At 44.9% G+C, this 24397-nt stretch overlaps 1 protein-coding gene across 6 annotated transcripts in view; it reads right to left on the bottom strand.

Moving 5' to 3' along the window:
- Positions 1 to 24397, bottom strand: part of Hipk2 (homeodomain interacting protein kinase 2) — a 190508-nt gene that overhangs the window by 52996 nt on the left and 113115 nt on the right. For all 6 annotated transcript variants that reach the window (XM_027391501.2, XM_027391502.2, XM_027391503.2 and 3 more), the window contains 4 exons: positions 7165 to 7288; positions 6580 to 6699; positions 4981 to 5067; positions 2187 to 2371 (listed from right to left, as the gene is read on the bottom strand). In XM_027391501.2, coding sequence (XP_027247302.1) covers positions 2187 to 2371; positions 4981 to 5067; positions 6580 to 6699; positions 7165 to 7288 — 516 coding nt within the window. The remainder of the gene's footprint in view (positions 1 to 2186; positions 2372 to 4980; positions 5068 to 6579; positions 6700 to 7164; positions 7289 to 24397) is intronic.

Raw genomic sequence — 24397 nt, 5'->3', positions numbered from 1 at the left:
TAAGTTTGTTTGTGTATGTATAGATATGAAAGCCCGGGGTTGACAATATCATACTTTATTCTTTAAAAGATTTATTTATTTACTTTTACTTATATGTATATGTATGTGTATGTGTATGTGTGCATGCATGAATTTATGTGCATCATACGTGTGCCTGAGGAGGCCACAGGGCATTGGACCCACTGGGGCTGGAGTTACAGATGGTTGTGAGGTACCTGATGTGCTGAGAGCTGAGGCCAGGTACTCTGCAAGAGCAGTAAGTGCTCTTAATTGTTGAGCCATCGCTCTTGCTCCCAAGCATCTTTTTTTGTTTTTGTTTTTGTTTTTTGGAGACAGGGTTTCTCTGTGGCTTTGGAGGCTGTCCTGGAACTCTCTTTGTAGACCAGGCTGGTCTCAAATTCACAGAAATCTGTCTGCCTCTGCCTCCCGAGTGCTGGGACTAAAGGCGTGCACCACCACCGCCAGGACTGTATCTTTTTTTTTTTAATTAATTTTTTCATGTGTACAGATGATTAGCTATGTGTTTGTTTGTGCACTATATGTTTGCCTGGTGCCTGAGGAGACCAGAAGAGGGCACTGGATCCCTTGAGACAAAAGTCACAGACAGCTGTGAGCTACCATGTGGGTGCAGGGACTTGAGCCCAGGTCGTGTAGAAAGCAGAAGGGCTGGCTCTTAACCACTGAACTATCTCTTTAGCTCCCCTGAGTAACTTTTTTTACTACCTTCATGTAGTCTAGCTAGCCAGCTTGCCCCTGGGATCCTCTGTCTTCACTCTTGAGCTCTGGGATTATAGGCAGACCACCTGCCATTTATGTGGATTCTGGAATTCTAACCCCAGTCATCACGTCTGTGTGGCTAATGCTTTATCCCGAGCCATCTTTGCACCCACCATCGTCATATCAATGCACGATTTTAAAGCCATCATTCCTCTTGCTCTCAACAGGTGGCTTCGTCTCTATTTCTGAGACAAAAGCTGTCTGACAGGACACCCTCAACTGTCCTCTGCTATCCCGTGCACCTGTGGGCATCCATGTCTCCCTTCTGCCATCTTTATGTGACAGGGCCCACCTCTCTGCTCAGCTAAAGCACCAAGCACTCAGAAGAAACTAGTCACAAGTGTCTTTCTCCTTGAGCCCTCACCTGCTGCCGGATTCTCCCATTAATATTTCTCGTTTCCTCACTCTTTAAAACTTTCCTCTCTCGCTCCCTTTTTACAGCTTCTCTTCTTATAAGGCTGCCATCTATTTCTCTACTCTCGCTCATCTTTCAACCTGCTGAACAAGTTTCTGCTTGGAAATGGCTGCCACTAAGTTACCAACACCCTCCCAGTTGTGAGATCCTACAGCCATTTTTTTTTTTTTCTAGATTACTGATATAGCAGCAGTTAGGTCTATATTTAACACAAATCTAATCAACCATTCAGCTGCTCTTAAGTCTTAATGGGTTACATTGTGCTTTTGATGAGAGACAAAACCCTCCTTGAACATGGCTTGCTCTAGCTCACTTGGCATGTCACCCACTTTCCCTATGTCTAGTGTTTAGCCATGCTGGAGAGCTCACACAGGCAATGCCCTGACTGCTCACCCATCTTCTTCCTCATCCTTCAGGGTTACACTCTTGGGTCTTTTGGCCTGCTGAGTCAGCTTCTTGTTATACTGACTCATCACACCTCATTCCTTTCTTGATAACAGCCATTGTTTTATATCTTCCTCTCTGAAGACTCAGTGGGCAAGTACCCAATCTACTTTGTTACTCACTATACTCCCGCAATTGGTAGAGCCCATAGCAAAACAAAGAAATGGATAAACCCAAACAAACGAGAATAGTTCACTCCAGGACAGTTTTGGGACTAACCTTTGGTACTGATGCTAGATTGCTTTAGAGCATTGTTGTTTTGTCCACTTCCTTTGTGCACTGAGATCCAAGTTCATCTAGCCCCAAGGACTCCCATGTCCCATGTTCCTTCCTTTTTGGTAAACTACAGTCTTAGGCCCAGTCCAGCCCTTACAAGTTTTCTAAGTGCTTTCTTGGAATGCAGACCCCACTTTGCTTGTGTGATACGTCACAGTTACTTTCGACTGTAACAGAACTGGCACAGCAGCTGAAACCAGAGGGCTATAAAGCATTTACTAGCTGGGCCTTCCAAGGATTGTCCCTGGCACGAAGGATCAATTAGGACACTTACTGTGTGCTATGGGGAAAATCAAGCAAGTGTGTCATTGTGACAAAGGGGTGGTTCAGGGTTTCAATGGGAGTGATCCTCTTATCAGCATCTATGGTCAGCATCTTCTTTAATAGGTCAATGAATTCCCGTCGGTCCGCCTTCTCTACCAACATGTCACTCCCTTCCAAATCTGTTGTCATGTTCACCTGGAAGTAAACAGGGACAGGGGAGTAAGAGCCAGATCATACCCTGTAACCTCCTCTGATCCCAGTTTCCAGAGGGTAGATTGCTCCTAAGAGAAGACATAGTCTTGTGTGCTGCTACTGTTCACAAGTCACGGATTCACATACGTACGTATGTATGTATGTATGTATTTATGTATGTACGATGTATACAGTGTTCTGCCTGCATGTATGCCTTCACTGCAGGCCAGAAGAGGGCACCACATCTTATAACCAATGGTTGTGAGCCACCAGGTGGTTGCTGGGAATTGAACTCAGGACCTCTGGAAGAGCAGACAGTGTTCATAACCTCTGGGCCATCTCTCCAGCCCCAAGGTTATGGCTTCTTATACCAAAGGAACAGAATGGCCGAGTCAGTCAGGCACCAGGTAGGGGTGGGAGCAGAAAGAAGCCACCATGGTTGACATCTGCAAATATATCCCAGTGACAAGGCACAAAGCTGCTCCTGTTTTAACTGGCCAAGCAAAATGCAGCTTTTATCACACCTTATTGAAAATAACCACAGGATGAAAGGTTCTGGAGACTGACTGCATAACAGTGTGGATATACTGAACACTCTTGAACTTTATGTTTAAAAAAAGGTAAGATGAGAAACTTTATGCTATATGTGTTTTACTATAATCAAACAACAACAAAGAAATAAACACACAGATAGACACACCCCTCAGAAGTTCTAAGATAAAGCAGTATAAGAAGATAGAAAACGTTTGTTCAACTCTGGAGGGGAAAAGAAGAGCCCAGGTTCCCTCTTCCTTCACCTTCATTACATCAAATCTGGGAGCCTTCCTATGGCTCCCATATTTGGGACCAGAATGATTTCAGTTCCTGTGTTCCCGGTAGTGGACCTGAACACAGGACTTTCCTCCCAACACCAGGCTTCTATGAGCATGGCCTTTAAAAGGCTTGCTTTGTGGTGCTTTCTCTTTTTTCCAAGAGGGGCTCTGGAAAGCAATTTCAGTTTTCACAGAGCATTTAAGCTACTAATCAACTGAGAAGTGTACTTTACTCAGAACCAGGAGTTCTGGTTACACTCATCTTTGCTGAGAGGCGCTAAGTGTTTATTGGACAACAGCTTTATTTCTCACCTTTAAAGGAAACCTCATTCTGAGTTTGGACTAGTTTCTAAATAAAAATACCCAAAGATGTGGAATTATCTCTGATACAAAGGTAAGAAGACATCTGTAGTGAGTGAAAAAGTCTCTGCTTGTGAGCTGACAGTGACTGAGTATAGTGGTCTGAATTGGATTCCCCTAAAAGCTTAAATTCAAGTCCTAGTCTGTGGAAGCTATAAATGTGACCTTGTTTGGAAAGAGGGTCTTTGCAGATAGAATCAAGTTAAGATGAGGCCGTATTGGATTAGGATGGTCCTAAATCCAATAACCAGTGCTTTTATAAGAGAAGAGATGTGACACTGGGCTACTAGCCATGTGGAGGGTTAGGTCGGGATTACAGTGAGGCAGTGCAGGCAGCGGTTCTGAGGCTGTGAGGGCCCAAGAGGAGCCAGGCATAGGGATGGTGTTTACCGGGGCCTCAGACCACAACTATGACAGAATAACATGTATGCTGTCTCAAGCCCTCCAATTCACTCAATCTTGTTACAGAGGCCCAAGGAAACTGGCACACTGACCATGGGCATCAACTCCAATACAGCAATGGGCTGGACTTCTCAGCCCAGCACTGAGTGCCTGCCTAGCACATACAAGGCCCTGGGTTCAGGCCCTTTTACCATCACGGGAGAAAACATCAGTAAGGTTGGCTACTACCTTACAAAGAAACAATGCTTTTTTTTTCTCATTTATTTTACATACCAACCACAGTTTCCCTTCCCCCCTCACCTCCCTTCTAAACATGCCCCCCTTCCCCCATCCAGAAAGGGACAGACCTTCCATGGGAGTCAAAAAGCATAGTGGATCAAGCTCCTCCCCCTGCATCAAGGTTGGGTAAGGCAACCCAGCATGGTGACTGAGTTCCCAAAATCCAGCTCAAGAACCAGGGACAGGTCCTGATCCCACTGCTAGGAGTCCCACAAACAGACCAAACTACACAACTGTTACACACATGCAGAGGGCCTAAGACGGTCCCATGCAGGCTCCCTAGCTGTCAGTCCAGAGTCAGTGAGCTACCATGAACTCAGCTGTCTCTGTGGGTTCCCCTGTCATGACCTTGATACCACCCTCCCCCTCATACAATCCTTCCTCTATTTCTTCAATAGACCTCCCAGAGCTCAGCCAAGTACTTGGCTGTGGATCTCTGAATCTGTTTAATGAAGCTACTTTTTAAGGGGTTGGTTTCATGTACCAAATACGCCCCCCCCACCCCCCACCCCCGTCTGGCCCATATTGTTCAAAAACAAAGCAGTGAGCACAGTAGGGTTGTGAGGCCTTCTACTATGCACTTCTCTTGGGTATCTATCTATCTGCTTGTTTTTTAAGACAGGGTCTCTCTATTTAGCCCTAGCTATCTTGGAACTCACTATGTAGACTAGGCCAGCCTCAAACTCACAAGGATTGAGTGCTGGGATTAAAGACATGTACCACCAAAGCCCGGCCTGCGGGCTCATCCACAGAGCTTACCTGGGCCATATCATCCAAACAGTTGAAAATGTACTTTCTTGCTTCTTTTGACTTAATCCCAGTCTCTGCTTCATGGTCGTCTGGTGTCTATGGGAAAAGGCAAACCTGGTAAGATGGCTTCTTAGACACTGACTCTCATGCACTGGAGTGCCTGCTTTGCCCCAGCGTCTTTTGCTCACTTTGTAGAGAAGGAGACTTTGGTTCTTCTGAAAGCATCCCTTCTCTATCCACACTAGCTAATCTTCCTTCCTACTCTGATGCAGCTACCAAAGATTCTAAAAAGATCATGACAGCCACACACTTACCCTCTGCAGCTTTCCATTAGTTGAAGGTAAGATTTCACTGTGGAAGACCAGAGCCCCTTTTGACATGCTTTAAATTTTTATTTTACTTAACAATCATTCACTAAATGCTCTTCATAAGCATGGTCATTAGGATGACTTCTCTCCCTTCTAATATACAGGAAAACAAGAATAGAAAGTTCTGGGGACACACCAAAGCCCCTGGCCAACAAATGGCAGCTGTTTCCAGGGCCTGTGCTGGGTGCTGCTTTCCCAAAGACATCCATTACACTATTGGCTAGAAACTACTACTGCTGCTTGTCATGGGGTTTTGGACTCATCCATGGATCTAAGGTAATTAATTCTGGCTAAAGACTAGCACACTTGAAGCAGCTCAACCCCTAGGAGCAGCTGAACAAAGAATGAGTTTCCCGGTAAGACACAGAGGTATCCATGCCCTACCTCCAACCTGGGCTCTTCCCCTTCTGCCTGAAGACTTCTCACCCCCACTCTCGTAATTACTTAATGCCAGGTGCTCTGTTCATAGCCTCTGAAAGCCTGCTTAACTTTCAAATCCCAACTTTTTGAAAGTACATATTATCTTTAAACTCTATTAGGATTTGGTTGGGATCCTGTCAAAACCAAACCAAACCCACTAAAACCCAACCTACTGGAAAAAATGAACATACAACATACTTAAAGTCTTTATTACTTTCTTCTTCCCAGGACAAGTATGCTAATTTTAATTGTGAGACACAGATTAAAAGTAAAAGCAAACTATGTTTCCATTAAGGTAAAATCATCAAGAGTTTATGGTATCCAGCAGGGCACTGCTTGGGCTGCTTTCATTGCTTGAGTCTATCCTGGGAAAATCCTGTGCCCTACAGGACCCAGCACAAATGTTTTTTCCTGCCTTGGTCCCTGGCCTAGCTTTTTCTTGGTTCACTTGGGCCCCACATTCTATCTCTAGTTCCCTATATTTTGTCCTCCTGGGGGAGCTTGGGGCATTGGTCCCATTCCCCTGTGGACAGTGAGCTCCAGCTATCTAGCACAAATCAGTCATCAAGGATCAAATCCCAGAAATTCAGCAGCCTTCCCACGGGACACAGCCTCTCAGACAGCAGTAGGCCACATAAACAGGTGTTTTAAACATTCAGATCCAACCACACCTTGTATTCACAACTGCACCCTGCATCCCCATTTTGCTGGCCAAATTAAGAGTTATCAATTTGAAAATATCAAAGCTCATCTTTTCCTTTCCTTCTTCCTTCACTATTGGGCCACCAGCATGGAATAGAGGGAGGGGTGTTTTTCCTACCTTTAGCCTCCACAAAGGATATGGAGAGTCTGTGTCACGGTTGAAAAACCTAGTTGTCTTTGTCCCTGCACTTAATAAATATTCAGCTGGCAAACCCTGTGTTTGTGAAATATACCGAATCTGCAAGAAAAGACAAGAAAAAGGTCAGGGCTTTCCTGTCACTGCACATATGGTACACTGATGGCTCTAGTGGCATTGAGAAAAATGGAATTATTAGTTTTAGAGGGAAAAGAAAAAGAAAAGAGTAAAGAAACACACACAAATGCATGGGGGAGGTATTGGGAGGAAAAGAGGAAGCAAGGCAAGAGAGGCAGTAAGTCAACTCATAAAAATATCATAGTGGCTGGGTGTTAGTGGTACACGCCTTTAATCCCAGCACTCAGGAGACAGAAGCAGGCAGATCTCTGTGAGTTCAAGGCCGCTTGGTCTACAGAACGAGTTCCAGGAAAGGCTCCAAAACAACACAGAGAAACCCTGTCTCAAAAAACAAACCCAAACAACAATAACAAAAAATCATATGTCAGGTTCTAAGTGAAATGGTAATCCAGGGTTTTCTGGATTGAGAATGAAGTCACACAGACCTACCTGATCATATTCAGAAGCTCCTGGATATAATGGCCAGCCCAGGAACAATTCAGCAATGACACATCCAAGGGACCACATGTCAATGGCTTCACAGAATGGCAAACCAAGGATGATCTCAGGGGCCCTGGAGAGGAACAATGGAAAGAGCTATCAGCCATCTAGGGTGCCATGACTGCCTGTGTGGGGTCCGTGGTCTTTGAGAGAGGTCTGCATTGCAATGACCACTCCAACCTTTGGCTTTATCATCTACTTAGAAGAGGATGTAGTTAGCTTGCTAGTGCAGAGTAAGGGCACAACTGACCTACCATGAATCAAGTCTCTGGGCATCACTACAATCATACTCTGACAACAGCAGAAACAGTAGGAAGTTAACTTTCGTAGCTGAACACCCGGAATTCTTTATGGAGAATGCCTGGTTTTTAAGAAGGAATTCTGAAACAGCCTACTTTCAGGCCTACCTAAAAATATCTGCCCCACTTGAAATAAGGCAATGAAGTCCAACATCCGTCCGTTCGTCACAAAGATCTCTGTCTTAGGCATCTGTGTCACAGTCAAAGAAGCACTGCTATTACTTTCCCATCAGTTTCTAAATGGTTAATCTCTGCAAACGCTCTTTAATGCTACAACTATGGAACTTCATTCACGAATAGATCATATTGTCAACTAGAATTCCTTTTTAAACCTAACTAACAGCTCACTCCTGACTTAGGACCTAATGTCACTACAAATGACAGACAAGATCACATACTAGAAATTTCAAAGGATCCCCCCCCCCACCTCCCACTGTTCCTCAGAGAGGGTAAGGCCTCCCCCAGGAAGTCTACTAAGTCTATCCCATCATCTAGTTGAGGCAGGACCAAGGCACCTCCTCCACCCCCACACCCCTGTGTGACTGAGCAAGGTATCTCTCCATATAGAATGCGTTCCACTAGGTCAGTTTGGGCATTAGAGTTAAATCTTGGACCCACTGCCAGTGGCCTCATATATTGTCCCAGTCACACCATTGTCACCTATATTAAGGGAACTAGTTAGGTCTTAGGCAGGTTCCCCATTTGTCAGACCTGAGTCAGTGATCTCTCGATAGTTCAGGTCAGATGATTCTGTGGGTTTCCCCATCATGGTCTTGACTCCTTTGTTCATATTATCACTCCTCCCTCACTTCCATTGTACTCCAAGGGCTTGGTCCATTGATTAGTTGTGGATCTATTTCTGCATCTGCTTCCATCTGTTTCTTGAAGAAGGTTCTAGCTGGGGTTGTGGATTGTAAGCTATCTTTTGCTTTATGTCTGGTGTCCACTTATGAGTGAGTACATACTATATTTGTCTTCCTGTTTTTGGGTTATCTCACTCAGAATGTTTTTTTTTTCTAGTTCTGTCCATTTGTGTGAGAATTTTAGGATGTCAATGTTTCTTACCACTGAGTAGTACTCCATTGTGTAAATGTACCACATTTTCTTTGTCCATTTTTTAGTTGAGGGGCATCTAGGCTGTTTCCAAAATGATGGAATTATAAGCACACACTATCATTCCTGGTTTTTGCTGTTTGTTCTTTTGAGACAGGGCTTCTTTGTGTATCCCTGACTGTCCTGGAACTCACAGGGATCCGCCTGCTTCTGTCTGCTGAGTGCTGGGATTAAAGGCGTGCACCACCACCACACTGCTCCTTTCTGGCTTTTATTATGAGAGTCCTGGAGATGAAACTCAGGTAACCAAGGGAGCTATTTCCCCTAGGAAATAGTACTGAAAAACAAAATCCTAAGTGTTTTTCTGCAAAGTTTTGGGTTTTCAGATGTTGTATGCTTCTGTGGTACTCCCATGGCTGTTTTGGGCAGCAATGGAAAGTGCCACAGTTTGGATGTTGAATGCCTCCCAGAGGCCTGTGTATTTATTTAGGGGTTGGTCTCCAGTGTAGCACTACTGGAAGGAGCTAGACCTTCTAATCAGTGGAAACTAGAATAGGAAATCCTTACTTCACTGGGGATGTGCCCTTATAAGAGACTGACTCTTTTTCCCACATGGTATGAAAGGTTTGTTTTGCCATGTACTCCTGCCTGTGTGTGGCTTCAGTCAGTCGTATGCTGAAACTTAGAAAACTGGGAGCCAAAAGAAGCCATCTCCAGGTAAACTGTCTTAGGCATTTCATAATGGTGAGGGAGATCTCACTGACTGGCACAGAGGCATGTCACTGCTAGGGTAAAGAGAGCACTGTCTTGGTGCCTTCTAAAGGGTATTCCTGTCCATGCTCCTTCACTGCTAGAAGAAGCTGCCAGCCCCCGCCCCCACATCCCTTGTGTCTTTTAGTGCAATTGCTAACCATGTGTGTGGCCCCCTGGGGCTGCTCTTGTTCAGTAGCCCACAAGCTGGGGTGTCTGTGACTGTTCCATGACATAAGCCTGCCTCAGTCACACCACCTGCCTAGGTCACCTGTATCCTGGGGCCCCTAGTCCGGGACTCCCAAATTTGTTTCTCAGGAGATGGATGGCAGACTGCCCCTGCAGTACCTTTGGAAATAGTCTGTTTATTTAGGAAACAATTATATCCCTTAGAAAGAGGGATGCCTGAAATGAATCTTAGAGAGAAAAATGAGTGTTACAGGCCGCTTGTGTTCCTGCCTCTGCGTACATGAGGTATGTCCATGAGAGTATCTGCTCAGGCTTTCCTCAGAGCTATAGTCCTGATGCTTGGATGCAGCACATTCTAGGGTCCATTCCCTGAGTTAGGAAAAGGAATGCCTGGCTGCTGGGTGTGGCCTGCATGCTGGCAGCTTCCAACCCATGGACACCCCTCAGTCAGGCCTCTGTTCCCTAGTACTGTGGATGATATAAACATCTGAGCATGCCATGCAGACACTTTGGTGATATTCTCTGGCAAGAAACACCAGATACAGATTTCTGCAACTGCCTATAGGAACAAGGTCTGCGAATGCTGTTCCTTCTCAGTCTACCAGGAAAAGGGAACTGCAGCCACTCATGGTACTATGGTATGTACATACAGCAGAATATTTTCCTTGCTTTGACCATAAAGATTATACACTTAAGCACTGGGCTAGGTGGATGGAAACAAAAAAAAATAGTAATTAGTCCTGTCTATGAAGTACTTTCTAAAGTAGGAAGGCAACACAAACCAAGGGACAAAAGAGTACAAAACATGAGTGATATACACACAGACATGAAAAAGCATGGTACACACTATACCTCAGCAGTGCTTACTTTGGGAAAACAAAACAGAATACAGGGCAAAGTGATGGGGGGGGGTGTCCTTTTGTATATGTGTTTCTCTTATTGGTTGATGAATAAAACACTGTTTGGCCAATAGAGGCAGGAAGTTAGGCGGGGCTAGGAGACGAGGAGAATTATGGGGAAAGTAGGCAGAGAGGGATGCCATGTAGAAATACGTAGATTAGTAGTAATGGGTTAATAATTAAGACAGAGCTAGCCAGTAAGAAGCTCTAGCCATCGGCCAACATTTATAAATTAATATAAGTCTCTGTGTGTGTGCTTATTTCTAGTGGGGTTCAGATGCTCCTACATTCATGAGCCATACTATCAAGATCAGGATAGCCTTTGCATTGTCATATCCATTGGTTGGCACCTCAGCTCCATGACAGCTATGCATAGCCATTCCTAGCTTTCTAGGTGCCACTTTCCCAAATCCAAATTTCTTGCCTGTCTATACCCTTTGCTAGAACATCCTCCTCCTTCATCCAGCTGCTCCATGGTCTCTTATTTCTTTCTATTCATTCCCTAAGTGATTAGCATGGCTTTGTGTTTGCCCTAAATGGCATGCTGGGCTGTGGATACAGCTCAGGGATAGTGAACTTGCCTAGCATGCACAAGGTTCTGCACTTACTCTCCAGTATTACAAAATAAGTATATTGAAATCCTAATTATTTAGAAATGGGGTTGTTGTAATTATTTAAGATGAAGCTATACCATAGAAGGTGGGACCTAATCCAATATGGCTGATGTCCTTATGAGGACGGGGAAATTAGGGCACAGACAGACAAGATAGTGTGGAGACTGCATCTATGCACCACAAACCAAGGAGCCTTGAAACATGAGAAAGAGGAGCTACTTTTCCCAAAGTGGGAGTGGCTGAGGTACAGTGTGTGATGTGCTAGATGCATTTTCATGCTACAGCCAAAAAAAAGTCAGAGAAGGCAGAGAAAGATCCTCTCTTCACTCTCCATAGCTCAGTTAACATCCCGACTTTGGTCTCTGGGCTCCTGAACAGAACAGAGCAGCTGCTGTTTTAAGTCATGTATTTTGTGGTTCTTGTTAACAGCTCAAGGAAACTGACAGAGCAATCATGCTAGCCCTCACAGGTTTAAATTTTACATCTAAATTGGTCTCATTTTGGAACTGTCTTTTCAGCTCCGGGCTCAAGTCTGCCAGCCTGGAACCTCATATGCTACATCTCATAGTCATGACAAAATTCACAGTTGAAAGAGAACTCGTCTCTGTCCTTCCTCTGTCTTCCTCATTCTACTGGACGGATCCACCCCCCACCTAGATGCTTTGCAAAAGATCCAGGACCAATCTCTGATCCCTTTATTGCCTCCTCCACCCAATCCATCCATGCACACACATCCAAAGTCTACCTTAAGTCAGTCCCTATTCTCTCACTACCCTGTCATTGCTCTGGTCCCAGCCACTGCTTCACTTGGGGCTTTCTATCTGTTTTCTTTTCCTCCAAACACCATATGTTTCAAGCCCTCAGAGACTCTTGCAAACTTAGAATATATGAATCTCTCCTGTGGTCCTGGGACTTCCCCCCACCAATTAAGGACCCAGTTTGCCTTCCCACTGTCACTTCAAATCACTCTTCTAGTTTATTAGGCTCTGGTGGCTAGCAGTTTCTTTTCAACTTCCAGAATACCTTAAGCACTTTGTGGGCAGCCTTCAGGTAACATAGTTGCTTCTGCCCTTGCCTCACAGCTCTCAAACAGCTGCCTCCTCCTCACCCTTCCCGTCTCTGCTTGACTGTCACCACCACAGGCAGACCTCCCCTGACACCAGTTAGTCTCCATCTCCAGGGCCATCAATGTCACTTTACAGCACTTTCCCCAATAACCTTCTTACTGTCTCTCTCCCTCTACCAAGCCCATGAGGGTAGCACAGGGCCTGTCATTTAGTAGCCACTCAGTCAATACAGATGTGTTGATTGAATAACCTTTGATTAAATATAAGAAAGTGTGAAAACAGGATCAGGCTGGGAGTTCCGAGGCAGTGCAGACAAAGGAGAGTGAAGGGGTGAGTCTTCCTTCACAAGCCTGGGTGTACTGGGGCAGAAATACTCAGCCAAGGATGAACAGGCACCGAGGCCCAAAGGGGCATGCGCAATACCAGCCCACGCTCAGCTGCACATGCGCTAAGCAACAGAGACAGGAGGAGAAGCTGCGTGTCCGTGTGTAGATGGCAACTGAAGAATTACAGCCAGAAAGATGGAAGTGCAGAAAGGCGGAAGTGGTACCAAAGTCTCGTAGGACTAGGAATTCAGAGATCTGTCCAAGCCTTCTTCCCAACCCCCTTCCCTGGAGGGGGAGGATCACGGTCTCTACAGAGGAGGTCACGGGACTGTACCCTGCTCAGCACCCATTGCTACTAGCTAAAACAAGTATTCCTCAGTCACTAACTGATGCCTTGTTTTTGGTTTCAGCATTGCTTCTGACATCTCAGAGAATAAGTTTCACACATGAAACCTATTTCCGATCTAACTTTCCCTGTCCCCACCCCTTCCAATCATCCTTACTCAAACATATGCTGCTCACTTTGCATCTGCTGACTGCACAAGTAGATCAGGGTGTCAACATGAATGGCAGACTGGTCCAAGAGATATTCACTGAGCATCCGCTACCTACAAAGAACCATCCTGAAGACATCTCCCTGTGATTATTTAAGACACCATAAATTCTTTAAACTTCATGAAGTATCAAAGAAATTGCACCCAAGGAAGAGAAAGCCATTTCTTACATCCTATCAAGACACTAAAAGGTCTAGAGAGAGAGAGAGTGGTGTCTCATTGGCTAGCTTGTGATAGCTCTGGGTGGCCTGAAACTTGATACACAGATCAGGCTGGCACTGAACTAACAGAGGTTTGCCTGCCTATACCTCTTGAGTGCTAGGATTAAAAGTGGGAATCACATGCCTACGTTCTAGTTTCCAATAGAAGAATACATTCTGCTATTTCCTACCCATCTGTACATTTGCTTATCTGTCCCCTTTTAAATCCGTAAAGACAAGGTCTGTGTCTTACTTATTTTAGATTTCAAGCTAGCTACACTAAAGCTGTTCTTTCAACAACTGATTAAATGCTCAGGAAAGAAAGGTACTTCTCAGGCCAGTGCGATGGCTCAGCAGGTAAAGGTATTTGCTATACATGCCTATAGCAACCCCAGTTTGATCCCTGGACTCTATGTGGAAAGAGAAATTGATATGAAGGTGTCCTCTGATTGCCACATGGATGGTATGTCGCATATATGTGCACACATAGCACTAGTGATAGTAAAATAAAATTCTTGGGAATATGAGTCCACTCTGTTGTGATTCTGGAGAATAGCTTGTTCCTGTGTGGCTAAACTACAGGCTCTGAGCTCATGGAGGCTCACAAGTCAATTCTAAAGTTTGTTTCTTTCTATTCAGCTTCTCTGACAAACGCTCAATGGTTGCCAAAGCATCCACTCTTTCATGAAGCACTCTGACCAGTGGTCATTCTAAAATGGGCTTTTGCTTCAGCTGCACTCACTCCCTTATTCAAATATTCAGCCATGGGCCGCTATTGTTCAGTGTTACTATGTGCCAGGCACTATGCTGGGGGCTGAAGACCAAACAATACACCAAACCCTGTGACTCCTTTAGAGGTCACTGTCTTGTCAGAGGCAGCCTCATGCAGGCAGCACAGCTGTACCACATACAATGTATACACAGTACATGAAGCAAGGCACAAGGCAGTGAGTACTCCTCCCCATGCCACTGCCGTATTACCAGGGTGGGCAATGGAAGGTACTTAATATACACTTCTAGAAGGAATGACTGTGCCAACCACAGCTCCCCAGCAGTTGTCCCTCAAGGCTGGTAACATCACCTTGGCAACTATGTGACACACTGCTTCAGCTTTTCCAGGTTTGGCAGGTTTGTGGTCACATTCCATGGAGGTTGTTTCTGTTCTAGGTTGGTGCTAGTGCAGGAAGGACCCTGGGACTATGGATTTCTGTTCTTGGATCACTCATCTGGCAGGGCTGCTCCAGACTTTCACTGCATGCAATCATTTTAAAGAATGCCACTACTATTTCAGAACATCAGAAATACTTTAAACACATACATGAAGTGTCAGACAAAACTGTACCTAAGAAAGAGAGTGACTGTTCCTTTCCAACATGACCATCACAAGACACCGAACATTCATTTTTCTATGGGACATTAAAAAGAAAAAAGACACAACTGTCACTTTCAACACATTGATTATTAAAGCTTTGATATTTAGCTCCACTACTCTCTTGACTGCACATAAGGGATAAGTTATTCCTAGGTCAGTCCAGATAATGTGACCCGACAGAGATTGGCCTCCAACAGAGAGGTGAAGATTGCAGCCAGGAGTCCAGTGCCCATAGGTCTAATCGCAGGGCTTTTAGGCACTGGCTATACACTTCATTCCAGAATGGAGTGCCAGAAAGAAGCTGAATAGAGCATGGTAGGAAGCTCCTCACATAAGATCTCGGGCAAGGCATGGCAACCCAACAACACTAAAAATGCTGAATAGCTCGTCTATTATCTGACTTAATTTATATGGCAGCAATCAAACAAAAACAACAGCCCTTTTCTGTTTTCCTTTTTTGGTGCTCTGAATCCAACCCAGGGCCTTGCTCATGCTAGGAATGTGCTCAACACTTTCCATGCTCCTTTATCTCAAAGATGCCTTTTCTTCTTACACATTGGAACCCACGGCCTTAGACCTCACCTCACTTTAGAAGCAGAACTTCCTATCTATAGCCCAAGTCTTCCATTTATTTTGTCCAACACGAAGGGTAGCAGCATGCACGTAACTGCAAAGCTGGGGCTGAAAACGCAGCACCTGCCCTATGCTGTAGGCAGTTATCCTTTTAAGATGGTAGTTGTGGTGCCAGAGTGGTGCCCTGGGAACTAAGCCCAGAGCAGAGGACTGAGGGTCCAGGTGGAGAAAGCTGATCCTGTGTCTGGTCATTACACTCAGCATGGCAGAGGGCTTCTGCAGGAGGTAGGCACACATTCTGCTCACCCGAGTCCGTAGCCTTGGCTAACCACCGGCCCAGAGTCAAGGTCTTCCTCTTGTCCACTGTGCTCTGACAAAGCAAGGTTCACATGCACTCCTGAGATGGACGATCAGTGTGCAGCTCATTTGGAGAGCCAGCGGAGAGCTGAGCATTTCTCGGAAAATGCTACTCAATTTCTCCTAGTTTTATTGCACCCTCTATAAAATGTGATTATTAATCTCACTTTTTCTCTTGTCTGTATAGTAGCTTATGAAGATAAATTATGGCCAGTAGAATTATAAAGCAGTTTGAACTCCTTGGAAGCAAGAAACTGTATTAGTCCCTGGTATTTGATATCACTGATACTATAAGGGGTACTCAAATTGAACTGCAGTGAAGAAGTCTGTTCCCACAAATATATGTAGATTGAAAGTAACCTCGGTATGGCTGGGGCAGAAGCAATCAAAATGTAAAGTTGTATTTTAGATGGGCTGTTATGTTTCTATTGCAAAAACTAAGGAGACTTGGCCATGCTACCTGAGTTCTGAGCCCCTGCTGGGACTGGTGACCTGGAGTAGAGGCATGAAGCTACATCAAAGCAAATAGGGCCCGAGAAACAAGCAGCAGAAATCTTCAGGGTAGAGAGAGAAGGCGAGTTGAGAAGAACTAGAGCCAGAAACACAAGAGACTCAGCAGAAGACAGCCTACACAGTAAGGGCTAGAACACACCTAGAAAAAGAATATTCTTGGCTCACAGGCAAGGCTGTCAGGAACACAGTCCTACATCTGTAGAAATGAGTTCAGACTATGTCGGACAAATCATGAGACAGCACATGACTGGAGATTTAAACAGTGATGAAGGCCTGGCTAGTCCCAGGTCCACCAGGGATTTGGTTTTGAAAGGATACAGCTTCTTCAGCAAACTAGGTAGGTGAGGAACTGATCTGTCTTTGATTCAGGGACTGGGGAATGAGCAGAAGGAAAGAGGGACCCATGGGGGAGGTTCTTAAGATTAAAACACTGTAAGAAATTGACCCGGAACCCCACTAAGTGATCTTATAAGGAGCCATGCCTGGAACCCAGCTCGGTTGCTGGAGACGTTGAGAGTTTTGACCACACTGTGCAGCTCTAGTGAGCTGAAGAGACACTGCAGCAGAGATGTGCTGCAGAGAGTGGGCTGTGAGTTCAGAAGGAAAGTTGGTCATAGCTGGATATAACTGACGTAGAACACATGCAGAGGTGTTCAAGTGTGGACTGGGGCTGCTGCTCATAAAACTCTGCTGATGAGGTTGATTTCACAGCCCTCAGTGAAGACTGTCTTTGGCTATCACCATGGGAAGGTGACGTAAGTTTGGTCCACATGTTGACATCAGTCTCATGCCACACTTGGGCAGTCTCCCAAAGGAAGCTGGGTCGGTCCGTCCGTCCGTCCTTCCTTCCTTCTCTTTCTTTCTTTCTTTCTTTCTTTCTTTCTTTCTTTCTTTCTTTCTTTTTCTTTCTTTCTTTCTTGTTTTTCAAGACAGGGTTTCTCTGTGTAGCTCTGACTATCCTGGAACTTGCTCTGTAGACCAGTGTACCAGGCTGTCCTCAAACTCAAGAGATCCACCTGTTTCTACCTCCTGAGAGCTGGGATTAAAGGTGTGCACCACCACACCCAGCAGAAGCGGGCTTTGTTGGTCCTACTGGCCATTTCCAGCCCAATTGTAGGACCAGAGGGGTAGCTGTTTTTTTGTTTGTTTGTATTGGCAGTGTTAGCTCTGAATGAGATTTTCTCATGTGTGCATTAATACACTTGTATTTTTCATGCTAACCTTTGATTACTAGGGCTACTCCACCTCTGCCAAGGACACCATCAAAATCAAACTCTAGTTCTGTGCTTATATATGGAAAGAAGTTAGCTCTGAAACACCAACTGAACGTAACACAAAGGCCTCTAAGAGCACTGGTGGACTGAAGCTCTCAGGCGTCCAAGGCACTTTCTGATACCAGCCTTCCACATGCTAGCATGTGTCAGGGTAGACAGGGTAGACAGCCAGAGACATGTGTTCATCTAACTCACTAATGGGGCTCGACAACTTCTGAAAACCAAGGAAAAAGGGAAAGAGGTAAAAATAAAAACAAACTCCCCACTAGGAGTGCTTATCTCACTGAGAAATGTTCCTGGGAACAAACAGCTTGGATCCTTTCTAGGAAAAGCCACAATGGTTCAATTCAAAAACACACTCAGTGCCCTGAGATTCCCAGAATCCTCACCTTCCTGGTGGTGCTGTACTTACACTGCCTGTTTCTGGCCTGGGGGCCTAAATCTGCTGGTCTTGTCTCTGGTGTTTTACCAGGAAGTCAAAAGTTGCTGGAGAGAGCCTGTTCAGGACTATAGTGTCAACAAGGTAGGCTTTATGTACCTTTTGCCAAAGTATATGCTCAACAACTGTTAGTGGACAGTTAGTTACTAGTCAGGCCAGGAAATGGAATTATGAGGTCTTCTGGAATCCACCTAGTGATTTGTTTATACTTACAAAATTCCAGGTGCTTGTAATAGTTAACAACAACAAAAACTTGTTTCATTTTTGTTGAGAAAGACAGACAAAGAAGTATAATGCAAGAGCTAGGAAGACAGTTCAGCACATGGAGTGCTCGCTATACAAGCAAGAAGACCTGAGCTTGACCCCTACCACCTATATGAAAACCCAGGACCCCTTCGGTTTTCTAATTAACCAGAGAATTCCAGCTAAGCCAGGAAGTTCAGGCCAGCAAGAGTCTTGAAAAACTGTGGATGACTCCTGAGGAATGACATCTGAAGTTGACTTCTGGCCTCTGCATGGTCACACAAAAAGAGAATGAGGGAAGAGAGAGAAAGAAAATGAGAGAATGAATAAATGTGGGTGTGCACACCATGCACTCACACGCAGACACACTCACGCACGCACACAGACTGTCACACACACAGACATATGCATGCAGATGCATGCACTCAGACGCACGCACTCACACACCCCCATACAGAGAGAAAGACAGACAGACATATAAGAAAAATGATTAGAAAGCAAAGACAACTACAGCAAAGAGCATCTCAGAGTGTCAAAATTCCTCTTGTCTTTATACACTACCCCTTTCTCCTCCATGGGGCTTTGAAACATGTGCCTTTATGCCACAGACACAGACAAGAGATGGGTGTGGGTCACATTGGTGAAGTGGATCCCCAGCCTCATGAAACTCCAGACAAGGTGAGCATGAAGAAACTGGAAAGAACAGAGCTAAGCAGACAGAGTCGCTGACATCCCCTCACAGTTCCTTCTGTTGAGTTTTTCTTCTGCTTTGTTAAGTCAGCTCTCACTAAAGCTGAGGATTTAAATTTTGCAGCAGTTTCCAAGGGGAAACCTGCTGATACTGGGAAAGGCCAACTCAAACATCTCTGTCACCTGATGTCACTGTCACAGCTTTCTGAGGGCAACCCCTCTTTCCTATACCCTGGGAGGAAATTCACAATTTCAGTTCCTGTGGACCAGCTGCACATACAGCATCTTCCCTATACGCACGCAGACCGGTGACACATATCGAAGCCACCGACAGAGTGAAAATGGGGTGTCAGGCCACGGAAGGGATAGCTTCTGCCATGTGAACCTAGTATTCAAGGGTTCACTTGTACCCCAGATAAAAAGCACACCAAAACAGTGCTAGTACCTATGTGGCACTTTTATCGATCTAAGCTTTAACATTCAGCTTTCATGGAGTCATTCTGAGCAATCAGGGAATGTTTGCTGGGTAAGTGAACACCAACATAAGAGTGCTAGTGCTTTCCTTCCCATAGTGCCCTGTGTCTGGACTGGAGAGGCCTCTGTATCTCTACCCCACAGACACGTGGCTGAACCTTACATAGACAAGGCTCATTTCCTTCCACCCTCATCTGGTCATGTGCTTGTAGGGTTAAATGGCAAGCCACTATTTATTGCTGCTGATTATGGATTAAAAAGAGGACTCTGACAATTGAAAATTATCCCTTCTTTGAAATGGAGGTACATTTGGTGTCACTGACTGGAACCAGACCAATTCAGAGAACAGAAACCTAAGCTATGAAAAAGACCCCCCAGAGCAGGATGGCAATCCACTGCAGTGGCAGGGTAAGCATCAGAGGTTTCTTTCTGTTCACTGTATCTCAAGTAGAGGATTACTAAGAACCAAGGGCAAGTTCTTAGCAGAAACTAGGAGCCAGCTGATGGGGTGGGTGTGCTGACCCAGTAAGCACAGGGTGTGGCTATCTTCAAGCAAGCAGGCATTCATAGGTCTAGATGAGCCATGGGGATGAGGCCAGCTCTCTGGGGGGAGTACACATGATCCTGGCTTTGCCAGGAAACCAAACCTGCAAAGGGGACTCTCCAGAGTATGCCATTCAAATCTACAGCAGTAAACACCCATAGAACAGGTTTAACCATGGTCTACTGTCTCACAGTATGTACCCCTGGATTTGCCCAGGGCCAGGATAAGGGAAGAGCTCTTACAGCTGTTGGAACAGAAATTAAGAACTTCAGCAGAATTTAGGAACAGGGGAAATCTGCTGGACAAGGTGGGTATAAACTCTAGTCAAGAGAAGAGCATCTTTTTTTTTTAAGGGATAACTTTCAATACTCAAGTACTGTGTGTGTGTGTGTGTGGTGGCGCGGGGGGGGACCACACGACAAAACTAAAACCCCAATTTGCTTTCTTATGTTTTGGTCCCACAAGAAACACTCAGCTGACTTTTTAAATCTGCCACTAGGGGGTGCAGAAGTGTAGCTGGTAAGCAATCTGAATGCCATTTGAACCATTCCAGGGATGGATGGCATTTCTATCCCCTGGTGACAGCCACGGAATCCTGAGACACACACAGCAAACTAAGCAGAACACAGAAGATCTTTCTGTTGGTGCAAGAGGCGGAGCTATTCCCCCAGGGGGCAATACCATTGCCCCACGCTCCCATAAACTGCTGGTTTTGTCATAACAATGAGGCCTCTTTTGTAATCCAAGAGCTGCAGGTCTTTGGGATGGAGCAACATTCAGCGAGAGGTTAGAATGTTCACTTTGTTCTCATGAATACTAAGCACTACTCTAGCAGAGTGAGCTAACTAGTGGGTACTGGAACTAAGGAGTTCCCACAACTGGGGATGAGAAGTGGAGAGGAGGGAAAGAAAAAAGACTTATACAGAAAGACAGTACTGGGCTGAGAGGGAGTACTCTCCATGAAACACTCCCATTTCCTGTCATTGCCTCCAGCACAGTTTTGTGTCTTTGGAAAGCATTTAAAAAAAAAAAAAGTGTTTTCCACTTAGACCTTGTCTCCTCCAGAACTCTCCTCCCACCAAGGGGAGGTGCTGTCTTCTATATTCCCACTTAGATTAGAATTGTATCCCACTTTCATTGATAACCTGTCTTTTCTTTAAATGAGAAAAATCAAATCATCTTGGAGAAGCATCTCGGAGCCACAAGCTCTGCATCCCAATGTCACTGCACTTTATGGTAACCAGCAGACACTTAGAGCAGGAAATGTGAGGTGTGAACAAATGCTGCTTGGCTTTGTTCACAATGATGGTTCAGTTAAGTACCTTTTCCTACAATAAAAATGCAGTAAATGCTCTATTCCACTAAAGTGACCATGTGAAGAGGGAGTAGGGAGTGAACAAACTCTTTGAGTTCTTAATTGATAATGGGGGAAACTGTAAGAGAAACCAAAAACCAAATAAACAAAAAAGAAACACCTACTTTTAGTAGAAGTCTGACAACACACACACACACACAAACTGATGTGGTAAGGAAAAGAACAGGCATAAGCATGTACATATACACACATATCTGGAGATGAAGAACAGTAACAGAAGGGAAGTGAGGAGACTACGCAGGAGATTTTTTAAAATTATCTAACTACTTTCCCAGGCAATTAAATAGATATTTGAAATAATGGCAGCAATCCTACAATGAAGACCTATGTTTCCTTGCTACCAAAGAATAAGAGCTTGCACTAGCATTTGCACCAGCAAGTGGTGGTCTGCACACATGCCTCCTGAGAAGAGGACAGAGTGTCTGCGTGTGTGTATTAACCCTGTCCTGAACGCCCATCCTTAAGAAAGTAAGTGCTGGTCATGTCCTCCCTGGCACAGCACTGTGTACAGCGGGGACTCAGCACCAACTGACAAATGGAGCTAACCAAGCTCAGAGGCTCTAGGTGGAAAGGCTTTAACCTAGAACCACCAAGTTCTTTTTCACTTGGCCTTAAAAATTGACTTTAAAAAGAAGGAAAATTAACACACACCCCCCTCCCCCAAATACTCCAAAGATTTAACTGAGAGTCAATTCTGAAGCTAACTGAACCCTTGCATTGTTAGAAATTCTGGCTCGGATAAAAATCCCACAGAAGTCTTCTTGGTTGATTAACCTAATTGCTCTCAACAAACACATGCATAAAGAAGCCCTGGTATATACACAATGGCTGTTTACTCAGCCATGAAGAGTGAAATTATGTTATCGTAGGAAAATGGATGAACTGGAGATCATCATGCCAGGACAAACGCTGTTAGGAGGCAGTAAGGTCCATTAACCGGCTGCCTCAGTTTCCCTGTACTCTGAAGAAATTAGGAGACAGAAAAGGGGTTCATTTAGTCAAGTGTGTGTGTGTGTGTGTGTGTGTCTGGGTCTAATGTCCTCCCTACCATGCATATAGCCACCTTACAATCTTTACAAAGCCATGAGCCAAAGGCTAGAACACATACAAATTTAGTTGTGAGACAAATTAACAAGCCCTTCCCTGGGGGTGGGGGTGAGTGCTCCAGATGGCCTCCATATAAAACACTCTTAGAGAGTATTTTATTCAAGTACAGATTGAGTAAAACGGGCTCTTAAATATCACTCGTTTTTATCTTTAGAAAAAAAAAGTCTCGGGTTGTGTGGCCCATTCTAGGCCTTGCAGAGTTTTTTTGTTCCTGAGTCCTTTCCTATTACAGGTTAAAAAAAAAAAGTGGGGGGGGGGGGGTTGTGTAGTGAGCTTTGGAGCCTTCAGTATCTTTTCTTCAGAGGGTAGCTCTGAGTTATAACTCCTTTATGCCTGCTAAACATCCCAACTTTGTAAGTTAAAAAAGTGGTAGTCTGATGGAAACAGGGAGGGTGTAAGAGTCCCTCTTTAGAATCTCCTGCTTCAGGCCCTCAGTGTAGGATGTGTGTGTATGGTTTTATCTCATGAAGAATCCATACTCAAATAACAGTAACAATAACTCAACAAAAAAACCACGGGAGTAGAAAAAGTAAAAGGGAGGACTGCTTGGGAAAAAGAAGGGGACAGCTAGAGCAGGGAAGGGTAGGAAAGAGTAATCAAAATTGGGGGTACATAGATGAAGATATTTTAGGACCTGTTGGTGCACACCTATAATCCCAGCCCTTGGATAGAGGCAGAGGCAGGAGGATCTCACAGCCAGTTCCAGGGCAGCCTAAACTGCATAGTGAGACCTTGTCTTAAGCTATACTCTCTCCCCTCCTGCAAAGGGAAATATGGTTATTTTGTATAATATGTGCTAATAAAGAAAATAAATGGTGAGGAGGACTCCTTCATCTTTCCCTCTTCTGGGCTTCCATGACCAGGTTGACAGATCGCCTGTGAGTGTAAAGCACTGGAGAGTAAGCTAAGGTCAGGACAGAGATAACAATGAGGCTTTGTGTAGTGGACTTTGGAGTATAGCCCCCAAACTGGCCATTATTCTCCTGGCTTGCAACACTGTCTGTGATGTAAGTTCCATCACGCCTTACACCTTCCCATCTGCCAAAAGATTGTATTATTTGGTTGCAGGTTTGGGTCTGCCCTCTTCCTCCTGGGTTTGGCATCATCACTGGAGGCCATTCCCTGATTGGTCCACTTGGTAAGGAACATGGAACAGAGAGAGTGGGTGCCAGTGGGAGTTTTCCTTTGCCCTTAAGCATTGTGTTCAATATGGACAAATATTTGTGTAGCCTCTGTATTCTGCATTAACACTAGGGCAGATATTACTGATTAGATTTTTCTATGGAAACAGCAAAGCACAGGAGAGAAAGTGAACTCCCAGGGGAGATAAAAAATGCTCGGGGTGGGTATCTCAAGGCCCTATTCAAAACAAGATGGGAAACGGCAGAGCTGTATTCCTGTTCTTCTAAAGAGAAGTTCAGGAAAAGGTCAGGAGGAGAACAGTGCAGGCCATCTGTCATACAGCCTCTCCCCTAGAAAGGTTCTATGCACTGCAGCCTCATTTCTCAATTCTATAATTACCCCCCCCCCACACACAGATTGCATGCCACCATGGCCTTATGAATTATACATTTCATTTCCATTTACTAATAGTAGGACTTCGTGGTCACTGCCAGGGAGGGCGATGCTTCAGGGACTGGGTCCATACAGTGTGCCCTCAGGTGTATACACACATGTTACAGGGCCCATACAGTGTGCCCTCAGGTGTATACATATACATACACATACACACACACATATATATGTTTCAGGGTCCATACAGTGTGCCCTCAGGTGTATACACATATGTTACAGGGCCCACACACTATGGCTAGTGGTGACCTTCAGTTCTCAGCCTTTGGTTTGTTTACTGAACAAATAATTGGCTACCAGTGGGGGTTTTTTCCTGGAGGAAAACTGTATGGACCCATAAATCATGTTGGGTACATTTCCTTCCCCTTAGCATTTTTATTCAAGCTAAATCTTGTTTAAATGAATATAAAGTGTGGTCTTGAAAGAGGCTATAGCAGCATGGGGCCTAAGGTGTATTGTGCTGAAGAGAACCTTGCTCTTTGAGCTGGTGTGACCAGAAAGGGAGTCTCAGAAATGGAAACCATGGCAGAAACTGGGGGAACTCCACTCCTCCAGTTAACCAACACAAGACAGCAATGAGGCTTGTGTAGTGGACTTTGGAGCACAGCTCCCAAACTGGCCATTATTCTCCAGGCTTGCAACACTGTCTGTGATGTAAGTTCCCATCACTCCTGCTACACCTCCCCATCTACTTGAAA

The sequence above is a fragment of the Cricetulus griseus genome (assembly GCF_003668045.3).
Source record: "Cricetulus griseus strain 17A/GY chromosome 1 unlocalized genomic scaffold, alternate assembly CriGri-PICRH-1.0 chr1_0, whole genome shotgun sequence".
NCBI classification, from domain to species: Eukaryota; Metazoa; Chordata; class Mammalia; order Rodentia; family Cricetidae; genus Cricetulus; species Cricetulus griseus.
This window is presented reverse-complemented; position numbering and strand designations above follow the sequence as displayed.